This window comes from Neolamprologus brichardi, chromosome 20 (genome assembly GCF_056152115.1).
Source record: "Neolamprologus brichardi isolate AB-2024 chromosome 20, ASM5615211v1, whole genome shotgun sequence".
NCBI classification, from domain to species: Eukaryota; Metazoa; Chordata; class Actinopteri; order Cichliformes; family Cichlidae; genus Neolamprologus; species Neolamprologus brichardi.
The window spans coordinates 29,009,736-29,031,616 of record NC_142123.1 but is presented as its reverse complement, the minus strand read 5'-3'; the positions used below and the strand labels follow the sequence as shown (position 1 = coordinate 29,031,616).

At 40.5% G+C, this 21,881-nt stretch overlaps 2 protein-coding genes across 2 annotated transcripts in view; one reads left to right on the top strand and one right to left on the bottom strand.

Annotated features, from left to right (window-relative positions):
- syt6a (synaptotagmin VIa) overlaps positions 1 to 6,275 on the top strand; it is an 81,857-nt gene extending 75,582 nt beyond the window's left edge. Inside the window, exon 7 of the mRNA XM_006794027.3 lies at positions 614 to 6,275. Within this exon, the coding sequence (XP_006794090.1) occupies positions 614 to 685 (72 nt within the window). The 3' untranslated portion in view covers positions 686 to 6,275. The remainder of the gene's footprint in view (positions 1 to 613) is intronic.
- A 2,188-nt stretch (positions 6,276 to 8,463) lies between these two features.
- Positions 8,464 to 17,504, bottom strand: olfml3a (olfactomedin-like 3a). The gene is made up of 3 exons (XM_006794028.3): positions 17,195 to 17,504; positions 12,916 to 13,228; positions 8,464 to 10,561 (listed from the first exon to the last, which is right to left on the bottom strand). The coding sequence occupies exons 1-3, from the start codon at positions 17,423 to 17,425 to the stop codon at positions 9,777 to 9,779; spliced, it is 1,329 nt and encodes a 442-aa protein (XP_006794091.2). The 5' UTR covers positions 17,426 to 17,504; the 3' UTR covers positions 8,464 to 9,776.
- Between the last annotated feature and the right edge of the window lie 4,377 nt (positions 17,505 to 21,881).

The following is a 21,881-nucleotide window of genomic DNA, read 5'->3' as shown; positions in this document are numbered from 1 at the left end:
ACGCATACCACGTCCACTTTCAATGCAAATGCAGCTACAAAGCAATTATCAATCAGAATACACATGAAGTAAATTTAAAAACCATGGTAAGTTTAGGAAGTAGTGAGAGCATTGCTGAACCCATGGCAGCAAATTCAGTTCTTAATTCTGCGTTATAGAAATTGCCGTTCCAAAACTTGATGGATATTTAAAGGCAATTTCATTATACACAAGCCAGCACTAAAGATAATAACTGTGGCTTTCTTTATTTTTATTATAATTGCAGCCAAATCACAAGGCTTTTTACAGCTAGATGTGACTCTATTACATTTTGCATCATTAAAGAACGTTTTCAGGAAAATAGCTCCAAGAAAATAAAAATAAAAGAAAGTTCTGTGGAATAAGGTGCAGGTGATTAGGGAGCTTTCTTTGTTTTAAACTCAACATTTTAAGGCACAGAAGAAGAAACAATGATGAGATTTTGTATGTTTAGTGTTGAGGTTTCATGCTACTTTTTTGTCACTTACTGAACGTTCTGACACACTGATTTGACACCTTTGTTTGGCCGATATTGAAAGTGAGCAAAGCGACATATGTGCCATAAATCCCTGCCTTGTGTCTGTGTGCCCTGTAGTGGAAGGCGAGGACAGCCAGCTTTGACAGCCAGGGCTCCTGCCCTTCACCCAGGCCCCCAGCCAGTCCCTGAGCAGAGCCACCTGTGACCCAGCAGCCCAGAAGGGGGTTTCCGTCCTCCTGCTAAACCACTTCCTGTCTGTCTGATTGAGGAGAAATACAACCCCAGCGTGTGTCCCTCTCCCGCTTTCTCCCTCTGTTTCTCCCTTCCTCGAGTCTAGTCCCAGAGCACTCCCAAGAACTGATCTCGGACTACCGTCAGTCAGTTAGTTGTGTAAAACCAACTCTGTTTTCGGGTTAAAATTTAGGGTCCTCAATTTCAAATGTGAGTGTTTTGATGGCCCGAAGTCATTTGGTGGACATGCAGTCTGCAGATACTGAGCCGTCTGAGCTGAGACGAGCTGATTCCGGTGTCCTCACAGGAGACTTTTTAAACACTGAAGATTCAACATTGCACTGCAGAGACGTTTGATGGAAAAAAATTAAAAAGCTCAGTCGGATATCACTCCTTGAAAGCAGTGGAGGTTTCACAGAGGGAAGCTGAGGACATGGCCTCAGCAGAAAAGGAGAAGACCTTAAGAGATCTGAAGCTTTTTCAAAACTCTACAGCTGTATAAGAATAAATGATGCTGAGTGTAGCATTTTGGAAATATTAGATATAAAACCACTCCACCATTCGTTATTGTTTGTGATGCTCCAGCTGAGTTTGCTGTACTTCCAGTTTCATCACTAACAGAAGCAACTATCAGATCTCCATCTTACTGAAGAGAGGCTGGATCAGACTGAAACTAATATATTGTCAGCCTGACAAACTGCAGCTTTGGTGTGTTTTCAAAAGCAGACATTTTACATGACAAAGAAGAAAAAGCTGCAGGATTATTGGGCTTCACAGCAGAGCAAATTGGCTGCATTGCATATGTTTTTCGGGTCTTTGTCCATTTTCAGCGTAAGAGGTAGGAGGTTAAATTACCACAAAAAAGGCACAACCAGATTTTAAAAGACAAAATATTATTTTGACACACAAACGTTTTCACAGAGGGAGCTGCAAAGGTTTCCGTAAACAGTGAAAATGCGAGCACACTTTACACGCCCTTACCTCTTTCTCTGTTTGATGTTGCAATCTCACCCTCTCTTCCAGGTAAAAACTCACATCAACGCTAATGTTTTCTTTCAGAGAAAAACACCTTTCAGAAACACTTTTGTCACATATTGTGTTTTTTTATGTTGTTTTTTTTTCATCTGATTTTGGTGGCTGTGTATAGCTTTATGTACAGGCATCTGCTGGTTACCATATGTATGTTTTATCTAAACAGAAAAAAAGAAGAGAAATATAATGATAAGGCTAGATTAAAAAAATGACTTTATTTATGTAGCCTTGTTGGTGGTAAGGATTGAAAATATTAAATGAAAAAAAAACATTAGAAACCTTCAACTTTCTTGATGTTTATGCTGTCTAATTATACTGCTGGATTCATTTACAGGGATAAATTAGGCTGGATCTGTAATATGTGGCATTTGGAGGATATTTGATGTGAGAAAATGTTTGATCTGTATCAGTATTATTAATTTGATTGGTCCCTGGTAATTATTGGCTCTCTTTACAGTAACTCAAGTTTTAGTTGGATAAAAGATGATGGATGCAGTCTGCGTATCTATGGAATATACACCTTTGATATGTTTGATACAACTGCCTTTTACTCCAGACATCATACCGAGTTACAGTTTTGAACGGATCGTTGCATTGCTTTATCGTACTGATTTAACACATTAGCAGCTGCAATGCTGCACAAGTGACGATGATGCAATTTCAGTCAAGCTCCCTCATAACCCTTACATACAATGGATACTAAATTTGTGTAAGTTTAATTAAGCACTTAATTGAACAAGTTATGAACTCGTTTTTTTTTTATATCCAATTATGTTAAGCTCATAGACTGTATATAAAAGATGTCTGCAGCCAACGTGATATGACCCTTTGGTTAATAAAGTCCTGTTGTGAAGCTTTAAGCTGCCCATTTTTACCATTACCATGTTGGTGTTTTGGAGCCCTATGTGTTGAGAGAGGGGTGCATGATGCTGAGAAACCGAGGAACACTCCACTCTCATAGGGACTCATCGGTGGTGTTGGGTGTACCATGTTCCAAAGTAACACGTTATATAATATTATTATATATTAGTATAGCATTTTTCAATATCACAGTAATGTAACATATTCTTGTACTAAATTCAGTACTTACATTACAGTTACAATTTTGTCATTACTTACATTCCAAAGTGTCTTGTTTTCTGTAGAATTAAAAAAGCAAAAACAAATCAAACATGGCTTTTTAAATGTATATTTACACAACAATCAGCTGATTTGGAAGGATAATCTCAGAATGGTCTACATCATTTAAGGAGTGGAACTTTGGATATTCCTTTTATTTTTATTGCACGAAAGAACAAGAGCGCAATGGCAAAGTGCAAACTACATCTAGAATAGAAACAGCCACATTGTACTGCTCACACAGCATTGGCTCTTTGCAGGCATCTGCACAGATAGCATGCTAATGCAAAAGCTAGCAAAGAAAGCACATTGTAAGTTCTGTGTTTGTAGGTGACACTAAAAGGCAGATCTGATATGTTTGTCCTCAGTGAGAGAGGGATTTGTGTCAGTTTGTGCATTATAGCTTTGGGTTTATATAGTTAGCTGATTATTAAAGGAAAACAAAATTAATTTAGCAAGTAGTGTAACCAGTTAATTTCCCGAATGAGTAATTATGTAATGTACTACATTACTAATGAGGAAATTAATGAGAAATGTGTAAAGTATTACTTTGGAGTAATGACCCAAATACTGCTCATCAATCATAGCCTAGGCCAACATAAAGTACATTCTGCTTTATTGTTTTAAATGCTAGTGGCAAATTTGGAGTTTACTGAGACTCCATGAGCAGAAAAGTTTTTCTTCCTGTAGACTTGCAACCTGATGAGTCAGCCTCTACTATTTATTGGAAGAAAACTTGCTTAAGGCACTTTCCATATTGGCTTCACTTTTCAAACAAGGAGGTTACGTTCATCTTTTATTTACAGTCTATTGTTTAATCCCCAAATGTTAACTCTTAAAATTCTTCAGCCCTGATTTCTGTGACTTTATTAGTTTTCTCACAAGTACTTAAACAATGTCAGGAGAACCAAATCAGGAAATTATCTAAGCTGTTCTTTCTCATATGGATCACAGATTATGACATAATCTGAAGTTCTGTCACTCCCAAAAATGATACCTTTTGGTTTAGACAAAGGGGCTGACTAGACAGATCATGCAGGAGACATTACAACCATTCAGAAGCCGTGAAACGTCTGGACTATTAGCTGCATTACTCTCAAATTAGCACAATCAATTATCATACAGACTTTGTACTGAGGAGCTGACAGGTTAAAGATCATCTAATCCAACAAATATTTGAGCTTTTACAGATTCTCCATCATGTAATAGTTAGAAAAAGTCAGCACCCAGAACTTTCAGTGCATTTGTAAAAACACCTAAGATGAATAGTATGCTGCAGCAGGCAGGTTTTTATTTATTTATTTATTTTTTATTCAGGGCAGATAGCAAAATGAAGCACAAATTGCAGTATCACATAAAATGAATACAAGCCATTTCATGGTTTCTAGCTGGTTGCTGGCATGGCCTTGACTGCTCTCTTATGATCAAGTTTGACACTTATTAAGATGAAAAGCAGCTTTTTAACTGAAAATATTTCGTCATGGACCTTTATGCCGAGGCCACTGAGATTCCAACTCATCCGAGATTTTTTGTAGATGGTATCAATCAGAAAATCCCAGGTTTCCTTCTTGAATTACCGCATTCACAAGATTTTCAGAAAACTTGACTCCAAGGTCAAGGTCCCCGAAATTCAACTTTATATAAGATGTTTTGTACGTGCACGTATGATATCAATTTGAAGCTCCTACGTCATGTGATTCTTGAGTTATCGCATAAACAGACTTAGATGTCCACACCACCTGCCCCCCAGGTGTGTTGATGACAAAACTCCATCAGCCTTTTACGGCAGAGAGGAAAAAAGCTATACATATAGAGGGTGTCCAAATTAATAGGCTGCATCCTCCTGAGGCCGCATTTGTAGGCCGATTACGTCACAGCGACGCGACAAAGGCTGTTTAAATTCGTAGACTCCTCCGAATGCAGCTGACAATTGCGTCCTCATTTTCCCCGAATTTGAAGGATGGGTCGGGCGTGTCCTTCCTGGCCCACCATATCCCAGAATTCATAGTGTGGCCCAGCCAATTCCAGTTTTCAACAATGGCGGCTGCTACTAAGTTTTGATATTACTGTTATTAATCTTTCTGGGTCACAAAATAAACTTTTAAGATATTTTCAGGCGAGAATGTAGGTGTGTAAACTTCAAATATCTGCTTGGTTTATCAAGATATCGCACATCTGCAAAAGTGCGCCGACATTTTCGGAGGCGTCTGTTACCCACCAGCTCGATAGCTAGCTAGCTAGATAACAGCAAACTCCCCGCACATCATTTTCAAACCCCCCGCGGTCTTTCGCTACTCAGGTTAAACATTATATATGTGTCACTTAGATAACTTTAAAATGTTATTGTTTGGCTTTTTTTTATTGTTTTATTTGTTCCTGAGTAAATCAGTTTGGCACAATATACTAGGCCAATCTCTCCTTCAAGGTTACTTTCTGGTGAACCTCCGGACTGCTCTCATTGAGGATGTATTTTTAGTCTACCACTTGTGCATCTGCTTTTTAACATGGACCTCAATCACACAGAAACTCCTTTATCATACTAACCTGACTTTCATGTTATTTTATCTCTGGTTATGAGTGTTAGCTATCCAGCAAAACTTTGATTTGTGAAAAATAGTCACCTATTTTACTGTTTTTTTTCTGGCAACTATATTCTTATTTTTTATTACTACAAGTTACCCTTGTTAATAAAGATATTCTGTGGTTTTCTACCTACCTGCTGCATGCTCATACACAACTCTTTGTAAACAAAAACAAAATTTAACTAAAACTATACTAATATTGTATAATTAGGGATTTTTTTTAGCTTTGTAACCAGAATAAACATTTATTTCCGGAGTTAAAATCAGGACATTTAGCCCAGACATGATAATATACTGAGTAAATGTTAAGCAGGGAGGCTGACAGACAACATTTAAAGATTATATTTGGTAGGGCTTGTACAGATAAAACAAATTTCTGACACGAGGACCATTTATTAAATAGTAATTTTGTGCTATAACATCAGCCTACAGCAAATTTAATCTCATATTTAACAATGTTCTTGGCAATGGCACGCAACCGTCTAGACCTCTCTGGGAAAGGAATACTTAAACTGCAGGCTGCTGTACAATGAACATGCTGTTTATCACAGAGTCTGTGAAAATGTCATTGAAAAGTTGGGTCCAGATATCAAGACATGAGCAGATGGATTCAGCAGACCGAGTAGGGCCTGTTTTAGTCATTTCCTTCATGGGAAGTTTACCCAGAGAGAGCAGTTTAATACTGCTGTATTTCCGTAAGAGGCTGGGATGACAAAGCGGGGGCAGCTGATGGGTGGACAGGTCAGTATCTATAGAGCAGTGGCATTTCTCTAATTGGCACTTGTTACCATGAGAGTGAGTCAGTGCATTATTGTTTGTGCAACTCCCCTTTCACAGATGTTTGAAATTTGCTCTCATCCACGCAGTTTTCAATGGTGAAATTCCTCTGTAGACTAACGCCAATATTCATCGATTTCTAATATCTTATTTAAATGTAAAATCTGAAACATGTGTTGAAATATTATAATGTAGTTTCTGTTCTTTTATAAAACGTACTTTATGATGGTCTAACAATGTGGTGTGTTTTCATAGTAGATAAAATCTGTTAAATCAATTGCCTCCGTTTATGGACTGTTTAAAGACCTTCCTTCTTTGCCTAATATTGTAATGTTTCTTGATATGATCTCATATCCCTTCCAACTGTTACGATAGCAATGAATTTCCAATTTTTTATCGGGCATTTTGTATTTGTAACAATAGAAATGTTTGAGAAAATGTTAGTTCAGACAAATGTCTATTATGGGTTCCTTTTAGAATTTAGATCATTATGGAGATTCAAACGCTGAGTGAACCATTGTGTAAAACACTGAAACGGCATACAGTATTTCCACCGCCTTCTTTTTGTCTTAACAAGTCTGAAAATCCACATCAGAAAATTGCTTGTTGTTTTTTTTTTCTCCCATGGGGCGTGATGTGTTATCAGTTCTGTGACATGATTTTCTTTTCTTTGATTAAAAGACTTCTGCAAAATAGGCTCTGTGCTGAGAATTTTCTGGCAAACACACCATATAATGACAACACAGCCAGCGGCTTAACAAGCGGGACTGTGCACGGAGGAAATGGGATGCCGACTGAATCTAATGGTCGAATTAAATGAGGGGTGGACGCACACACAGCACACAGCAGTTAGGACTTGACAGGCTCTAATAAACTGAATGGCATTTTCATGGTTTTGTTTGTTTTATGTCATTTTTTATTTAAGATACAAGCTAAGCTCTGTATATATTGTATTTCCTTTATGTGAATTTGGAAGACTGTTATCCATGTTGCATTGCAGGAATAATGTGCCTTCAGTTATTGATTCTACTGGATTCGTGAGAGTGTAAAATCTGAGTTATAAGGGGTCAATATGATCAGGTTTTCACCAAGTAGTGGGAAGGTGACCTCAAGAAAAGGCCTCCAATAATGCTCACCAGAATGTTTGGCTACTTCATTGATTTTTCTTTTGTTATAAAGGAAGTGTTCTGCTTATTAACACTCCACATTGCAACAGTTGAACACGTATTATTCAAGAATCCACAATAGCATTTTTCTAAGAGCAGAAGCAGAGCAGAGAAATAATAACCTCTTCACGCTACACTAACTGAATCTGTTATTGCGAGTTTGTTACAGGCCACTTCTTCAGATCACCCTCAGAGGTATTCTCTAGCATTTTCATGAGAACTGTTACTGATAGTTTTACTTAGCTGATGCCAGAAGTCTAAAAACATAAGCATATTAGTTTATCGTTGTTACTTAAAGTGTGTTTCAGTAGTGGCTGCATGGTGCAGTGGTTTACACATTTACTTCAAGAGCAAAAGATCTTTGGTTTGATCCCAGGAGGCCTTTGGGGGATGTGTTGTGTGTAATTCGACATCTGCCAAAACAAATATCCAGAATGACCTGCTTAAAAAATGGGACATACTAAAGGTAGCTTGATTTAAAACGCACTGATCTGGAGGACTGAAGATTCATGCATACATGTTGTTTCAGCACGTGACATCTGGGGAGCATCTTTGCTCACATGAGCATCGTAGCAACAACTACCAAACACTCACAGCTCACCTAACTGAGCTTCCATTATCAGTTAGCATGAGCAAACCCTTTTTGAGTAAAATAGGGTGATTGCAAGAGGCAATAATCAACTTCCCCTTTATTGAGATGTTAAACTGTATAAGCAATTATCCCACTCTCTGGATAATTACATAATGGGTTTTGATTGGCTGCTGGCAGCACTGGGGCGTTTAAAGAAAAACTATGTTTGATTAGCTGGCGCTCGAATTAGTCTTAACTAAGCACATAAAATGGTTCAGCATTAGATTGTATTTCTGAACATCAGACAGATTATAACACTACTGCCTGTCTTAAACTTTTTATTTCTAGTTTGGGTGTAAGTCAAAATTACCACCAGATATTAATTCACATATTAGCTGCTTTCCAGCCACCAGCAAACATCACAAACAGAAGAATGGGCTACCGAAGAACTTTTAGTTCCTAGAATTTTATTAAAAAACTGGTGACAGAAAGGCGCACAGACAACACGACTCCCCCTACACCAAAAAAACAAATTAAAAAAATCCCTCAATGTTCTACTGTTTAATGCAAAATGACAAGATTAGAGTCTCACTGGTTTATGCTGCGCATCTATTATTCTTTTATGTATGTTGACAGTCTCCTGCATCTTGCTGGACATCTTCATTTTTCTGGTGAGGACGAGTAATAAATTAATACAGTGATCATTATATTTACCACGAATTGGCCAACTGACCAGTGACAGAGGATTTTTTTTACAATCAATTAACAGTATTACCTCACTGCACATAAAACTATGTGTTAATAGCCAATTTGATTAAAATATTAAAATCAAAAAATCAAAAGTAAAGCATTGAGCTCAGAAAAAACAGGCATGACAATAGAAGAATTTAAAGAAATCCAAGTTGAATTAAAAGTCTTCAGCACTGTATGACATAAATTGGGGATTAACTATATTGATGAAGATTAAGGTGTGTATTAGCAAAACAACTGATGAACTAGTTTCTCATTACCCTGACAAAGATTGTGAAGCCTGCGCTTGCTGAATCTGTGTGTTTTATTAAACTGGAAATGGCAGCGGTAGATGATATTCTTCATGATATGAATCATCGCTGTGAAGCTGAGGCGGTTTTGGTATCTGACTGGGTGGGATGCCTCCTGGGCAACTCCTAATAAGCTGTTCCAGGCATGAGCCCCCAGAATACACCCAGGACACACTGAAGGTATTACATGTCTCAGCTTAGATTTTATGCACACAGAAATATGATGAACACTATTAAAAATGTCAGTTGTGTGGATTCCTTAAAATGTGTCAGCTTTGCCTGGTAGAGGTTACACTGGATCTCCTTTTGTTTTGTTTTTGCAGAAGTTCACGCAGTCATTTCCAACGCATCTCGAAGACAGTGAGAAATTCTAAGTTGTTGACTTGATACTAAGACCAGACACCACACTTATAAGAGGAATAGGTTCTCTTGGTCCTTTCAGTTAAAATGTGAAACCACAGCCAAAGGCCAGTAATTAGCATGTCATCTTATCATTTATTTTCTGTGAAAACATTTATATAAAAACACACTTTAGAAATGAGAAAAGTCAAAATTTATGCAAATCTTAGCTTTCTAGTCAAAGTGTAAAAAGGCTATAATTTAAAAAGAACCCTTAAAGTTCTGAGAAGAAAGGGATGTTATGTGGTTTAACTATTGTAGAAACAAAGTATCACATGAATAGGGAAAAGGTGGATAGGCTATATAAATTCCCTGTTCCTATTTTTTATATGTCTTTGAAAATATGACACCACTTCTCTGCTGTCAAGCCAGGAGTTTCCTCTTCATGGTCAGTCTATAAATAATTTGGTAGCCGTCATCCCAGCCGTAAAGCTGCTTCTCCTCAGGGTTGTATTTCAGACTAGCGTGGGCCCCGTACCTCCTGGGGAAGTAGATGAGTGGAGCCTCTTCACTGAGCACCATGTCGTTGACGTCAAAGACACACTGAACCCGCGAGCGACTGGCCAGACGGGTGTTGTAAACGACATAGACAGTCCCGCACGCTACAAAAGCCGCCTCTGCATTTTCCCGCGGGCATCGAGTGTCCCAGATTTGCTCTATATCAAGAGTGGCAGCGTCCATCTTTGCTAGGCTGATGGTTGGTTCACTGTCACTGGGGGCATACAAGAGCCAGAGACCCCCATCATCTGCTGCAAGGTCTGCAACAGTCTCTGGATTGAGGTTGTACACAGTGGCACGACCCTCCACAGGGAACATGGCAGTTTCTGTCACTGAGCCACTCAGAAGGTCATATTTAACCACCTGCATATCTGCTTCAGCCTCCTGCTTTATGTAATACAAATAGCCATTGTAAACAGCGCTACCAGGGCCGGTCCATTCAGAGGGAAGCCTGATGCTTCTGCTGCCTGTGACTCCCAGGGAGCGTGAAAAGTGAAGTACAGATTTGAATTGGTAGATGGTGTCTCCTGATGTGCCATTAAAAATGTAAACCTTGGAGGATCTCGGGTCTCTGGTCCACATGCCCTTGGGACTGCCCACTCGCTTCATGATTTTCACTGATCGGATGCCAGAAATTATTTCCACACAGTCTGCAGCGAGAGAAAAAACACACAGAAGAGGATATTGGTGAAATGGAAAGAGCCACTGGTTATGTTCACTTATTTTAAATTCATGGACTATTCATATACTGCATATACTTTAAATGATGTACATATATTTTTAACTGACCAGTACATCCATCTAGTCAGCTGCTCCAGTTGCAGATCATATTTGCCAGTCAGTTAATAATACCAGACATTATTTTTGTTAGTGCTGCAGGTCATTTCCATTTCCAGTAAATATCCCAGACCTGCCCAACAAACCCCCAAAATTTCCTCTAGAAGGGAGAAAAAGCAACAACAAACCTCCTGTTTGAAAATGCCAGAAACCTGAAATGTTAATATGATAACTATCTCAGGTTATCTGAAATATCATTTCAGATAAAAAGTACCTAATACAAAATATAACATTTAATAACCTTTACTGCAGTGCCCATCATACTGTTCCTCTACAATTTTACTACCACAGAAAAAAATACCCTCTGATAGTTTAATTTTAAAAAACAAATAATAATAATAATAATGATAATAGCAAAAGCAATAACAAAATAACAAAAGCTGTAAACTAAAGATGTAGTGATAACTCCTCCATAATTTACACCTGTGACAACAACATTATTGTCCCTGTTACTCTGTTAACAGCACAGACTGATTATAAGAGATTACTTTTTAGCCTTATACATGAATCTATGCAGAGCCTACAACATAGACTGTTTACTGTTTACATGGCATGTCTGCGTTGTCTGCCACCAGAACAACGCTTTTGTTCAGTTGCTCCAAGAAACACTGAGACTGTAACGTGAAAATCACAAGTTTGCTTAATCCATTTGTTTCACAAGTGAGCTGCTGGATGTAAGTTTGAGCTATTTTTTTTATTCGACCCTCATTAATGTACCATTTGCTGTGTAGTGTAATTGCTTTTCTTACTGTAAACCATGTGACTGATTATCTGGTTAAAGGGAAATAAAACAGATCAAACCGGAAAACAGCTGGAAAGAGTTGCATCTATATTCTAAACCTCATGTCAAAACAAACATTACAGAATTGTATAAAGATATAGAAATGTAAAAACAAACAAACAGTGGAATTAATAAAAACATAATTTAAACATAATTTTCCTATTTAGTTTCATTAGCATGTTTCAATAAAGTGCAACTCTTCAACTGAACTGTGTATTTGCAGCCTTTCATCCAGCAGCCTGTGGTCATTTCTATCTGGCTCTCTAAATTAAAGGCAAATTCAAACCAGTTGGGGAATTGGGCTCAGACTCATACGAGTGCAGCACAAGGGCAGCATGAAGAGAAAGAAGACTAATATCGTTCTTTTGCCAAAATATACACAAAACGGAAGCCCCAATGGCATGTGTGCCAGCATTGTGCTTGCAGAAGCTGAAGCGGGTCTCTACAATGCAGTAAAGTTCATTCTGGGTCACTTCACAGACGTTCACAATGGAGAACTGTGTGCAGAGATCATTCCGGCGAACATGAGAATAATGTCACTGACCTCAGGCCACTTTCTGTCCTTCCCTCCATGAACAGATTGCACACAAAAGATAATATAGAAGGCTGTTGTTCAATCATAGACTTTATTTTGATTTTGAGAATACTGTGTATGACCATCATTATGAGCCTAAGCAAAGGGTTCATGATATTACAGCCTAATCCTTGAATTAATGTGTTATTGATTGTCTTGTAAAGTCAGCCAGTGAAATAAAGAAATCAATACTTTTTTCATTTGCCTTGCAAGGAGAGTAAATGGCACCAAAGCAATTTAATGATCTATCATTGGGGGATTTTAGTTTTTGGAACCATTTAAGTGCAAAAATTATACATCTTCGGCTTAATGTGCCACATTCTCTTAAATCTGCCAACGTGGAGTAGGAATTAAAAACTGATTTCACAACTTTTTACATCATGCTTTAACCAAGCTAGTATTACCTGAGTTAATGACTCAGTGCAGCAGTTGTATTGCAGCACCGTGCAGCAGTTCGCCTTGGGACATGATGATTATAATGACAAACGCTGCGCTCAAACAGTGCAAACAGGGGAGTAGCTCTGCGGAAATAAATGAGTTGCATAAAGCCAGAATTCTACTGGAAAACATGACTGCACAGTGACTCAAAGCACTCAGCTAAATGACTTGTAACAGTGCCGTGTTTGTTTCCCATTTTCCAGAGGCATGGCTCTTCCGAGACTCTCTCTGCAGAAGGAATGGTGTGGAGCCCGGTCCTGTAGATGTGTAGCTCTAAATATATACATCCCAAAGGATCTGACTGTGTCATTCCTTCACTGTGAATTAAAATAAAAGATCAAAGACCTGAAGAGGGCATTTTTGCTGCAGCTCACCAGAGACTGTAGACTGCAGCTCCTCCCACTCTTCTTCTTCCTCTTCCTCACCTCTGCTTTCCTTCAGCTCCCAGGCCTCCTGCTCCACTACCTTATCTGCCCTGTTCGTGCAGGCCCGAGGGGACATCTGGGTTTCCACGTAATCCATCTCTTGTTCCACGCGGTCCACTCGAGCAGCTGCTCCTTCCAAGTCTTTGAAGAGCATGCTGTGGTGATTCTTTAGTCCATCCATGGCTTCGGCAGTCAGCTTTTTGAAATCCTTCATCTCTGTGTGGTACCGATGGGATTGCTCATGCCACAGCTGCATGCGGTCCTATCAGATGTGCAGAAAGCAACACAAGTGTAAAAATGTATTAGAAAATGTGTTTTTTTCTCTTTTTTATTCAAACCAGATGACAAGGAAAAAAAACGTGTTTACACTGTAGCAAACGCTGAGGTCATCAGTTTGATACAAAATAAAATTCCTTCCCTGACAAAAGTATAAATGATGTATCCTGTCCATTTTCTGCTGCTGATGTAAAATTTTGAATCTGTTTGATGACCAATCTCACTCTGTGTGGTTTCAAAATAAATTTCTTTGATGTTTGGTTTTAATTCCAGGAAGCTTTGATGTTGTCCATCTTTATAGTATCTTTGCAAACATTAATTTCATCTAGAAAATTGAACCCAGTTATTTTGAGTGCTACTGTTACTTATTTTACACCAGCACAGTATCTGTGCCCAGGACTGTATTGTTAGAGCCAATTCTGCCTTGGTGCCCTTTGAAAACCAGTCTACATTTGGACAGGTTTGATAACAAACTCTCTGTGCTGTTATGGAGTGGAAGTTTAAGAAAATACCTTCAGAATAAAAGCATGGTGGAAGAGATCTGTGGGTTTCATTTGCAAATCACTTTATGTAGTTTTCTTCCAGTGTTTGTAGGGCTGTGCAGTTAATTCAATTTAAACCGAATAATAAAATTCAATTAGAACTTAATCAGTAAAACATTTTTTTTCTGGCCAATTGTTTTCTGAAGTATATAGCATTGTCATTTTGTGATTTATTTTGGTGGAGTTTTTTTTATTGTATGTGGATGCAACCTGCTGCAGATTGAATGCAAATTTGACACACAACTGCATCTATAGAAGAGATGTAGGAGGAAGAGATTTTGGCTTTGAAAGTAAAATTTCTTGCAATTTGATTTAAAGTTGTGGAAGTGTTCCACAAGATAAATGATCTTTGAAGAGTAACTTGCAGGAAATAAATGCCAGGAAAAATAAGATTTCATTTTCGGAAAGAATACATTTATATGTCATGACATGAACAAGAAGGAAAAGTTAGCAGAAGTAATTTTTGCTCCCGATGTGGGTTTGACTGGCGAGATCTCTAAAATAATTTAGTCACTCACCTTAAACTCTTAAGGGTTTTTATTATTTTTCCCATTGAAGAAGTGGTAGGACTTTTTAAGGAAACACAAGTAACCATGTTTTTGTTTTTTGGTGTATGGGTTTAAAATGCCGTATTGTTTTGTAATTTTGGTTACATATTGAACACAAAGGGTTAAATCGGTGAAAGAATACAAATAAAATGACCATTCAAACCACATTCAGCCTGCAGGCTCATGTCCTCTGTGCCACCTTTATTTTGACTTTCTAGCTGCTGCAGATCTGGCTCTATTTTTCTCCATTTGCCACGTTGCTTTGTAATGGTTAGTTACTTGAAAAGAGTCTGTGTATATGTAATTTTAATTTTCAATCCCCCTAATTAGCCTACAAAAGCCCAATATGTATCCTACCAGCATGACATTTCTCATTGTGGTTCACCAGTCAGAGACCAAAACTGGAAACACTCCACTGAGTTCAGGCAAGTCGCAGGTTTATAACCTAAATGTCCATCTTTGGTATGAGTAAAGTTAGCATGTTGACTATTTTAAGCTTAAAATGGAACTAAATAACACTGCCTCAATAAAAGGCACAATTAAACAGATAGTATTAAATTGCTATGCAGAATACGTATGAACCGTAACAATCATAAACCTAAGGCTTGCTTACAGTGAGCTATCGAATTCATCACACTTGAGACTGTAAATATTGGAAGATACCGGTAAATCACAACATCTGTGCATTTCTACAGTTATAACTGACAGCATGCTGACAGATGAATAATGAGTTGAGGTATATACCTGGTTCTAATGTTCATCTACAACAAACCCCAAGCAAGAAAGAAGTACGAGGACAGTCAGCTGCAACTGACACCAAAAATTGAATGGCAGCTTGGAAAAGTTTTGCCTTGTCAGATGAGTCTCAAGTTCTGCTGCAAATGTGGCATGAATAATGTGAAAGCACAGATAATGGTCTGGAGGATATCTTCTTGGCACACTTACACCCCTTAATACAAGTTCTTTAAATGCCACAGCCTACCTGAGTATTGTTGCTGACCACCCCATCCCTTTATGATCAAAGTGTATCCATCCTCTGATGACTCATTCCAGCAGGATAACACACCATGTCTCAAACTCGAATAATCTCAAACTGGTTTCTTGAACATGACAATAAGTACACTGTACTCAAATGGCCTCCATAGTCACCAGATCTCAATCCAACAGTACGCTTTAGGGATGTCAGTAGCATGTCAATATGGACTAAATTCTCAGAGGAATGTTTCCAGCACTTTGTGTTTGTGCCACATTAAGAAGAAATATGTTATTAATCACTTTGAGAATAAAGTGGAGAAAAAAGACAGAATGTGGAGAACACAGTGGTCTCGAGGCATACCTGCTATACCCTCCATAAAATGCCTTGTGTAGACGAGTTAGTGAAATCGCCCTTTAGAATTGGTTTCAGTAACAAGGAAATTGTTTCTTACAGCTCATAAACACAGTGTGGTGTGTTTATGAGCTGGACGATGAAACGATGGTGCAGAAAGCTGCATCTGGACAGAAGGAAAAGAAACACAGAAACCTGAGTGGGAAATGGCTGGTAATGGACAGATGCAAGGATAGCGATGGTTACGCCCTTGTATAATATAGAGGATGTATGAGGATAGATAAGAGGATAGATGGCTGATCAGTCTGTTTCACTGACTCATCTACACAAGGCATTTTTAGAGGGTATAGCGGCCGTGGAGGACTAAAAAAGTGGCTGGTGAATGTAGGTCAAGATCAAATTGACCTACATTCACTAGAATGTAAGCAAGTAAACTTTAGAAACTAGTATATTAGTATTTTTCACATTGGTAAGGATAATGCATTTACAGCCCAAGACTCAGTCGTGTTTCCAACTATAAACACTGTGGGAGGGTAATATTTCCCTGTTTCAATCAATCAATTATCGCCTAAACTAAATAGAAAGAAGCACTGTATTTCTCAGCACATGACTGACACAGTGAGAGTGACAGGTGAATTATTTAGACTGAGATGTAATAACTGATGGTTCCCCTGCCTCCTTCCTCCTTTACATGCCGTGAGCCTGTGGACAAATGGAAATGAAAGTTCAATGAAAGCTTGCTGATGAATTGCCGTGTTCATATCAATGCAAAGGTTGAGCCAGTATATTGGAATTGAGACTGGAGGAAAAAAACCGCAGGGGGGAAGTGAGTGGGATTTAACTTTAAATGTATTTATTTCACGCTTATAACAGTTTTAAGGATGGCATCGTTGCAACGGAGCCACACAGTTTGACTCTGTAAATGTAAACCGAAAGAATAAAGGAATTATTTAAATTACTCCCTTAGGTGAGCAGACATTTAATCCTCAAGCAGACATTTAATCCTCCTTTGTGCAAGTCAAACACTTATGTTGATAAGTGTTTGACTTGCACAAACTTTCATGGCATTGATATAACATGTAGCCTCATGAGAGCCACTTTAAAGAAAAACAATATTGAACACTCGGTAATTCGATTCTTTCCTCGAGGCTCTTTGTTTACTGCAGCTTCATTCTACCTCTGAAGAACACATTTCTCGGTTAGGCTGTTGGGATGTTTGATGCCACAGCCACAAAGGTCGGGCTTGTACTCATTACTGGTGTGTCACTGTCTTAAGCCCTGAAGAAAATATAATATTGTTGGACAGAGAAGGAGAGGGCTGCATGCATCAAATGATGTTCCCCCCCGGAGGCTGCTGTAGAGCTGATGAGCTGGGCAGACATCGCATTAATTGCTTTGCATTAGGAAAGGCATTAAATTCAAATCAAAAGAAGAGGAGGAGGCAGTGAACTGTTGTTTATGATGTTTTTATGACTACACAGAGATCTGAGCTGCCATTTAAAGCACAAGTCACTTAAAGGAGAGTCGATTCTTACCTCAATAGCCAACAATCTGTTCTCCAGATAATCCATCAGCCCCTGGTAGTAATACTGGGCACCAGTGAAAGTCCAGGCAGTGGAAATGAGGAGGGCAAACAGCAGCTTCATTGTAAGCCGATCAATGGAACAGCTGAGTTTCTTTCTTTCTCCAAGTTTTAGAGGATTCTTTGGGGTGATGTTTGCCTCTGCAGAGTTGTCCTCAGTGTCAAACAACCCATCAACGCTCATATGTGGCGTGCAGTAGAAGAATGCGTTTCAGCTGCACATGCAAAAAGGTGAGAGGCATAGAAAGAGTAAGAGGCCACTCGGAGAGTTTCCGATTATTTGACCGCTCTCACTTTGCTGGAATGTTTTCACAAACTCTCAGGGAGGAGCCTTGTGCCTCTTACCCCTCTCTATCCCAAAAAAAGTGAATGTGCTGCACTCACTTTGTACTTGTTGTACACACTCCCTGAGACATGTAAGGAATACAGAACAAACAGAACTCGATACAAGTGCTGCTCTACTCCGATTACTTTTTTACTCAAAGAAACTTTATCATACTTTGTAAGTTTAGCACTCAGTAAACAGCTTTTAGCTTCTTTTTCAGTCTCTGACACCTTTAAGGTTTCTGTCTCCTGCAACTATTTGACATGCAGCTGAATGATGGAATCAGCCAATCCAATCCCCTGTTGGGTGATATTAACTTTCTGTTGCAGCTAAGACGATCTTCTTAGCATTTTGAAGAAGCAACTGTGAGCTGTGTTGAGAGGGACAAAAATGCCAACGCTACAGCTCAGAAATGGCACAAAGCTAGATTTAAGCTAAAGCTGTCACTCTAACACACATTACTGGAGATGACTGTACCTGCAGAGACTCGGTATCAGGAAACTGTGTCACAACAAAAGGTAAATAAACTCAGGAAGTAAATAGGACTAATGAAATATAACCAACAAATTTGTCACACACACAATCCTAGCTAGCTAGCAATCCTAGCTAGGACTCTTACTGGATACCGGGTGGGAATCACTTGCAACTTGCAACTCCCGCTCCAAAGGTGTGTAGTCTTACCACTACACTATCCAGCTGCTCCAGCTGCATATCCAACCAACATGTGCAAGAAGGTAAAAGCAGAGTGTTTGTTTCTTTGCAAACAAACTCTACCACGTTACTTTTGTCCACTGGTAAAACTGTAATGCAATGGATTACTTTAGTTATAGTAATCATCAGTCATCATCAAGTAAGGTAGTCACTTATACGACATGATACTCATGCACAGCATTCCTCCCACCAATCATAAACTTGCCCATAAAATGAAAACTTTGACAGACATTCAAACATTCAATTCATACATTTTGTTGAAACTGGAAAGTTTAAAAAAAGAATCTTTCACATTACAGTGATTAAAATGTCAATATTCTAAAATAATAACAATAATTTTGAGAAGAATGGCTGTGTTTGTCTTGGATGTCTAGATCACCCACAGCTACACTGACTCCAAGTGAAATTTTGCCTTGAGAATAATAAAGCCTCCTTCGGAGTGCAGAGCACAGAGACTTGGAAACTAAAACAGGTTTTAAAAAAAGGAAAAAGACAGAAAAATGAATCATATTTTTTTTTTATGCTGATGAAAAAAAACAAAAACTAATTCCAGCTACCCACAAGAAGCACAGACATGGCACACTAGTGACCAAGAATAAGAAAGGACTATTTATACACAAAGGGTAGATTAGGCAAGCAGAGACAGCTGGGGAGGAAATGAGAACATTCAAGACAGTCACAGGGATGGGAACTGATTAACCCGAGTAAAACAGAAAATAAGACCAGCAGAGGAAATACAGAGACAAGAAAACTCAAACTGAACACAATACAAACTGACACTGGGGAGACTTGAATGATAAACTCAAGACAGAAATGAAAATGTAATAATATTACCAAACTGAAAGGAAGTACAAGAATGATTAGTGCCAATATATGAAGTCAGAACTAGAAAACATGAGTATCAGTAATAACTAGTCAGAAATCAGTACTATTAGCAGGCCACAACACACCCAACTGATCTGATAATGGCTGTGTACCATTTAGGCATGTTTTGCACAAAACAGCAGAAATCATAAATTGGTATTTATCCATTTTCTGTTGCTTATCTAAGTCCCGGTGTCAGAGGCAGCAGTCACTTCCTCCTTCCTTCGGATACTGAGGTGTTCCCAAGCCTAGAGATGTAATATCTGCAGCACATCCTTCCATCTATAACATACCCAAAACCTGACATTTTGGGGGCGTCAAATGCCCAAAGCGCCTATTGTTGTACACTTAGCCCCTCCTGCATGATTAAGCTCTCCAACACTCAGCCTCTTCAAATGTTTGAGAGAGAATTGAAAAAGATATTTTATACCAGTGTGAAAACAAAAGACTTTTCTCACTCAGCCAGATTTAGCCCAGAAACATTGCCCATGGACATCTGTTGATTGTGATGCTGCATATGTGCTGTTACATTATGAAATACGCTGCACGTATACTTCTCCATCATTAATCATAATTGCAGCATGTGCGAAAACATGACCACATCACCATATTTTAATTGAAGCCTTTTCAGTACACAGCAGACTTTTTGACTGTCATAGCAGGAACAGATTTGGTAGCGATGGCTCATTTCCAACAAACGTCCCAGTAAGCCATGACAGTGAACCAGCATGAACAATACCATCCATCCATCCATCCATCTTCATCCGCTTTATCCGGCCGGGTCGCGGGGGCAGCAGCCTAAGCAAAGAGGCCCAGACCTCCCTCTCCCCAGCCACCTCCTCCAGCTCATCCGGGGGAACACCAAGGCGTTCCCAGGCCAGCCGAGAGATATAATCTCTCCAGCGTGTCCTGGGTCTGCCCCGGGGCCTCCTCCCGGTGGGACATGCCTGGAACACCTCACCCAGGAGGCGCCCAGGGGGCATCCTTACCAGATGCCCAAACCACCTCAGCTGGCTCCTTTCGATGTGGAGCAGCAGCGGCTCTACTCTGAGCCCCTCCCGGATGGCCGAACTTCTCACCCTATCTCTAAGGGAGATGCCAGCCACCCTTCGGAGGAAGCTCATTTCCGCCGCTTGTATCCGCGATCTCGTCCTTTCGGTCACTACCCACAGTTCGTGGCCATAGGTGAGGGTAGGGACGTAGATCGACCGGTAAATTGAGAGCTTCGCTTTTACACTCAGCTCCCTCTTCACCACGACGGACCGGTGCAGCGTCTGCATTACTGCAGCTGCAGCCCCAATCCGTCTGTCGATCTCCGGCTCCCTTCTCCCATCACTCGCGAACAAGACCCCGAGATACTTGAACTCCTCCACTTGGGGCAGGACCTCATCCCCGACCTGGAGTGGGCACTCCACCCTTTTCCGGCTGAGAACCATGGCCTCAGATTTGGAGGTGCTGATCCTCATTCCTGCTGCTTCACACTCGGCTGCGAACCGCTCCAGTGCGAGCTGGAGGCCCTCACCCGATGAAGCCAACAGAACCACATCATCCGCAAAAATCAGAGATGAGATCCTGAGGCCACCAAAGCGAAAGCCCTCCGCCACTTGGCTGCGCCTAGAAATCCTGTCCATAAAAATTATGAACAGAACCGGTGACAAAGGGCAGCCCTGGCGGAGCCCATCACCCACCGGGAACGAGTCCGACTTATTGCCGGCAATGCGAACCAAGCTCTTGCAACGGTTGTATAGGGATCGAATGGCCCGTAGCAATGGGCCAGACACCCCATACTCCCGCAACACCTCCCACAGGACACCCCGAGGGACACGGTCGAATGCCTTCTCCAAGTCCACAAAACACATGTAGACTGGTTGGGCAAACTCCCATGCACCCTCAAGTATCCTCGAGAGGATGAAGAGCTGGTCCAGTGTTCCGCGACCAGGACGAAAACCGCATTGTTCCTCCTGCATCAGAGGTTCGACTAGCGGACGAACTCTCCTTTCCAGCACCCTGGCATAGACTTTCCCGGGGAGGCTGAGGAGTGTGATCCCCCTGTAGTTGGAACACACCCTCCGGTCCCCCTTCTTAAAGATGGGGACCACCACCCCGGTCTGCCAATCCACGGGTACTGCCCCTGATCTCCACGCAACATTGCAGAGGCGTGTCAGCCAGGACAGCCCTACAACGTCCAGAGCCTTCAGGAACTCGGGGCGGACCTCATCAACACCAGGGGCTCTGCCACCAAGGAGTTGTTTAACTGCCTCAGTGACCTCGCCCCCAGAAATTGGCGGGTCATTCCCCTCATCCCCAGACTCTGCTTCCTCCTTGGAAGACGCGTCAGTGGGATTAAGGAGGTCCTCGAAGTATTCCTTCCACCGCCTGACAATTTTCTCAGTCGACGTCAGCAGCGCTCCGCCAGCACTATACACAGTGCAGGTAGAGCACTGCTTTCCCCTCCTGAGACGCCTGACGGTTTGCCAGAACCTCTTCGAGGCAGTCCGAAAGTCTTTTTCCATGGCCTCTCCGAACTCCTCCCACACCCGAGTTTTTGCTTCAGCCACTGCCCGAGCCGCATTCCGCTTGGCCTGTCGATACCTGTCGGCTGCCTCCGGAGTCCCACAGGCTAACCAAGCCCGATAGGACTCCTTCTTCAGCCTGGTGGCTCCCTTCACCTCTGGTGTCCACCATTTGGTTCGGGGATTACCACCACGGCAGGCACCAACCACCTTGCGGCCGCAGCTCA